At 36.0% G+C, this 5,076-nt stretch overlaps 1 protein-coding gene across 1 annotated transcript; it reads right to left on the bottom strand.

The window, feature by feature from the left end:
- Positions 1 to 4,214: 4,214 nt before the first annotated feature.
- On the bottom strand, positions 4,215 to 4,804 carry LOC129751225 (uncharacterized). The gene is made up of 2 exons (XM_055746593.1): positions 4,628 to 4,804; positions 4,215 to 4,550 (listed from the first exon to the last, which is right to left on the bottom strand). Exons 1-2 carry the CDS (start codon positions 4,768 to 4,770, stop codon positions 4,301 to 4,303), a joined length of 393 nt encoding a protein of 130 aa, XP_055602568.1. The 5' UTR covers positions 4,771 to 4,804; the 3' UTR covers positions 4,215 to 4,300.
- Positions 4,805 to 5,076: the final 272 nt, after the last annotated feature.

Below are 5,076 nucleotides of genomic sequence, written 5' to 3'. Positions count from 1 at the left end.
GACATTATGAGAAAATCGCGTAGAATAGATTGTTTTAAAGATACAATTTCAAGTTTTTCATTTCATTGCATAAACTCAGAACCAACTTTTTTTCACAATAATGGTTGTTCGCAATTGGATCTGATTCTCACTGATACACCTGATAAAATTAATCGTTTTAGCCAAATTTCAAATCCAGGTGTTTCACATCACGACATGATTTTTGCATCTCTTAACTTTGAAAAAAAATGAAGAGCAAATGGGCTACTGGTATCGCGACTACAAGCATTATAACGCAAGTGAGCTTTTTTCAAATCTCTCCAATTTGCACTGGGATTCATTTTTTAGCATAAATGATTCCGATATGTTGGTGGAATTACTGAATAATTTCCTAACAGAAATACACGATCTATTCTTTCCCTTAAAATTCAAAAAGTTCCGTAATCATAGCTGGTTCAATAAGGACATACAAGTTGCAATGATTAATAGGGATCTGGCATACAGAACATGGAAGCGTTCTCGGAGTTTAGTCGATCGAAACCGTTATAAAGTTTTAAGAAACAAAGTGACCTCATTGATTTCGAATGCCAAACTTAATCAAGAAAAGCGTTCTATAAATTTGAGTGTTCCTGCCAGAAAATTCTGGAGTAACTTGAAAAGAATTGGTTTATCTAATACGCTTCAATCTTCTACAAATTTCAGTTCCACTGCAACTGAAATCAATTCTTTTTTTCACTTCGAATTTTACCATTAATAACAACGCGGCTCTGCGACTACCTGAGAACTCTAGAGGGTTCCGTTTTAGGATTGTGGAAGAATATGAAGTTGTCAATTCTGTATCTCAAATCAAATCCGATGCTGTGGGCATAGATAATATTCCGATAAAACTTATAAAAATTCTCCTGCACTCTTTATTACCATTATTAACTCACTCTTCAACACCATTATTTTAACTTCGAAGTTTCCCGTTTTGTGGAAACGGGTGAAAGTTATACCTATTCCAAAAAAATCAAACGTATCAGATATTACCAATTTTAGACCAATCAGCATTTTGAGCTCATTATCTAAAGTATTTGAAAAGCTTATTAAACAACAAATATATGATCATATTAGTGAACATAACTTTCTCAGTGAGTTCCAGTCCGGTTTCAAACCTAATCATAGCACTGAAACAGCGTTAATGAAAGTGCACAATGATATAGCCCTTGCCTTGGATAAAAGAGGAAGCGCAGTACTTCTGTTAATTGACTTCTCGAAAGCTTTCGATAGGGTAGCGCACAACAAACTTGTTTCAAAACTAGTACATAATTACAATTTTTCCAAACATGCGGCTGAATTGATTTTCTCGTACCTTCAAGGGCGCACGCAATCCGTTTATTTCAATGGTGTTTTTCGGAATTATCAGAAATTGATTCGGGGGTTCCTCAAGGTTCTATTTTGGGCCCTATTCTGTTCTCGCTATTCATAAACGATCTTCCTTTGGTTCTGAAGTTTTGCTCAGTGCATCTTTTTGCTGATGATGTTCAGATATACGCAAGTACTGATGGTTGTTCTTCCTTACAGCAATTAGGTGCTCAAATGAACCATGATCTTTCCAAAATCCACGAGTGGGCTGTTGATAACCTTCTGCCTATTAATCCAGCAAAAACAAAAGCACTTTTCATCAACAAGTTAACTCCATCTGTCCTATCTCCTAAACTTTATTATGATGGACAATAAATTTCGTTTGTAGACCACGCTGAAAACCTTGGTGTTATTTTTGAAAAAAGTTTCTCTTGGGACCGCCAAATAAACTCCCAATGTGGTAAAATATATGGATCTTTGAAAAAGCTCTACTTGACAACTAAACATTTGGATACCTCAACGAAACTCCGCCTATTTAAGTCGTTTATTTATCCTTTATTCATCTACGGTGATTTTCTTTATCAAAACGCTTCGGAGAGATCTATGAGAAGACTTCGCACTGCGCTGAATTCTTGCGTCAGATATGTTTTTAATCTTACAAGATTCTCACACGTCTCATATCTTCAAAAAGGTTTATTAGGATGTCGCTTCGAGAGATTTTATGCCTTCAGATCCGTTACTGTTATTCATAGGATTCTTTCCTCAGGCAAACCGGAGTATCTAAGATCTCTCCTTGTACAGCTACGTAGTTCTCGTACAGGATGTTTCGTTATTCCCCGACACAGTTCTGTTCACTATAGTAACTCGTTTTTCGTGAGAGGTATCGTTAACTGGAACGTTATTCCTTTCCATGTAAAATCTATTAGATCTAGGTCAGAGTTCAAGAGGGGTTTATTAGCAGGACTTGCAGATTAAGAACGACATAATCTTGAAGAAACGAGCGAATAAAAATTTAGCTAGGAAAACACATCAGTATAACACATTGTAACAAGTTATAAGATTGTATCTTACGTTACATAATGGCAATAAATAAATAAATAAAAATAAATAAAAAAAATAAAATAGTGCCTTGTGTGATTGCATTATCGCTAGAATATGGAGGATAACAAAGGTTAATGATATGATCCTAGCTAATTGGGTGATTGCACTTCTCCGTTAAAATTTTTTGAGTTGTCCTGTTGAGATTATCTTCACAGATTAAAATGGATTCATGTGATACCAACTACCATGCAATACAAAACCATCACTTTATATGCAGTGTTCGGCATCGCTAACTGAAAAGTTAGCGGCGCTAATTAGATCGCTAACTCGGTCAAAGTTAGCGATCGCTAATTAAGACCTCTAAATGTTGCGTAAAAGTTATCGATCTATAATAAAGAAGCGCTAATCGCCAATCGATAGTAGAAAGATTTGAAAAAAGATAAGCAAAACACAAATTTTGCAGCCATCTTATATTATAATAATATTATAAAATTGTTCAATGATATCGATAGGGGCAGTTTCTAACTTGTTTTGTAATATTTCTGTCCATAACAGTTGCGTCAGTTTACTTTTAGTTTTAGTTAGCGTATTTGATGGAAAGTAAAAGAAAAAACTTTTGAATCAAATTTTTCAAAATATTCACCCGTTTATCAATTTTTTTACATCAGTTAATGCGAAGATTCTTTTTAGGTAGATGTTTTGTTTTGTCCGGAATAGATTTTTATCTATTTTGACATTAATACTCAATAGGTTGATTGATTATTGATTTATTTTGTTCTGGAAATTTCTATTTTTCTCAACTTTTTCATCTCTTTTATATTCAAAGAAGGCTTATGCTTCAGACATAAATTCAAGTCAAAATCGAGATCGAATAGCTTCTGAAATCAATCTTTAACGAAAAGTTAAATACCTGATCGGATTCAAAATTTCAAATCTGAATGATGCCGAATTTATGACCTATAAGTTTATGGACAAATTAACACTCCAAAGAGGTAGCGTTCTTCAGTTAGCGGAACTAAAAATTAGCGGAACTTTCTTATTCGCTAGCTGAAGAAGAAATTAGCGAGAAAATAAATTCGCTAACCGAAAGTTAACGGACTAATTAGCGATTAGCGGATTAGCGTATTTGTGCCGGACACTGTTTATATGTAACATCGTTGCTAGAACAGATCTATAATCAACCAAGCTAAGCTAAGCTAGGCTAACATCGCTGCTAGAACAAATCTACTAAAGTTTTCAAGAACGGCGGACACTGGGAACATACTTTATTTAGCTCAAATTTGCCGGTCTTTGTGGTTTTCAAAACTGTTGTCCCCCTATCTCGATATTTGAGAGCTTACCGCCCCCTAGAAGTATTTACGAACATATATGACTTGATAGAAATGACATCAATCGAATTCGAGATTTCCAGAAACGAATTCGCGAAAAATGTTGGAACAATAAAATCATCTTTGATAAACATTTCAAAATTTTTTGGAACATCTGTTAAAAAGCTTATAATAAAGGCCAGGATGTGAGGATTTTCCTAATTTTTTGCGATTTTTTCATTGTTACGTGAACACATATTGAATGTAGAGATTTTTGTAAAAATAGGTATATAATAATTTGAAGATTGATTGTAGTAATAGAAATTTTAATAAACGGAAAAAACATATTGTTATAGAAATACAACAAAAATAGGAAGTTTGGGGCTCTTTCACCGTCCCCTCGTAGGTTTTCAACGCCCCCCGGGGGCGGTACGGCTCACTTTGAAAAACACTGATCTAAAGACTGAATATGAATTTCTTTCCCCAAAAAAAATGTAATAATCTCTGACTTGGAATCCGTATAATTTTAAAATTTCATCACTGATTCACTTTATTTCAGACAGGCTGTTGAAGCTTCAGAATCACTTCTTTTAATTCTTTACCACTTTTTTACCATCCGCACGAACTCTTCAACCGACAAGCGATATCAATGTCTTGGGGTCAATACGATTGACAACTGCGGCAAGAGCTTCTTCTCCGTTCGGTTCCGGCTCCTGTCGATAGCCTTTTTCATCTGCCGTATATTTGTAACTGAAAAGCTGCCCTTCCGGTGATCTGTACCCATAGTGCCCAGTTACGACCCAAATCGGTGGATCGTCTTCCGAAAGACGTCTGAAAAACCCACGCTCATACCGAAACTGGCCATCACTCTGGGAGAAACTGAAACAGAAACCAATTAGCACGAAAGAAATGAACAGCTGCGATTTTGATTTCCAAATTTGTGGATTCACACCTACAACATCAAATATCGATCTCCATTGTTACGGTTGGCGAGCTTTTTCAAGAAAACAGGTTCCGTCGGCTTATCACTCGATGTAGTTTCTTCCGATGTCACCAACGCCAGTAGGAAGCAAAACAGGAAAATCTTAATCGTTACCATTCTGACCGAAAAACACCTTAGAGCAATTCGAAGGATCAACTGCTACTAACGGTGCCAGTCCAGCGCCGCCCGCTGGCCAGAATCATCGAGCCTCCATCGAGTAAATGCCAGTCCAAAACTAGTTTTTTATCAACAAAAAATCACAAGCATCCTATGAAATCTGCTGACCATGAATTATGTGTAGGTACAGACCTACCGGCAGAAGATGCTGTCTGCATATCGAAAGAATCAAGTGCATGGAGAGTCATTAACCTTCATGAAGTCAGGTTAACCCATCAACACCCGTTTAACATTAGAGAGATTGCT

This window comes from Uranotaenia lowii, chromosome 3 (assembly GCF_029784155.1).
Source record: "Uranotaenia lowii strain MFRU-FL chromosome 3, ASM2978415v1, whole genome shotgun sequence".
NCBI lineage: Eukaryota > Metazoa > Arthropoda > Insecta > Diptera > Culicidae > Uranotaenia > Uranotaenia lowii.
This window is presented reverse-complemented; position numbering and strand designations above follow the sequence as displayed.

Coding starts and splice junctions, on each gene's coding strand:
- LOC129751225 (XM_055746593.1), bottom strand. CDS start 4,770: ATGGTAACGATTAAGATTTTCCTGTTTTGCTTCCTACTGGCGTTGGTG. Junction 4,551..4,627: donor GGAGATCGATATTTGATGTT/GTAGGTGTGAAT, acceptor TTTCTGTTTCAG/TTTCTCCCAGAGTGATGGCC.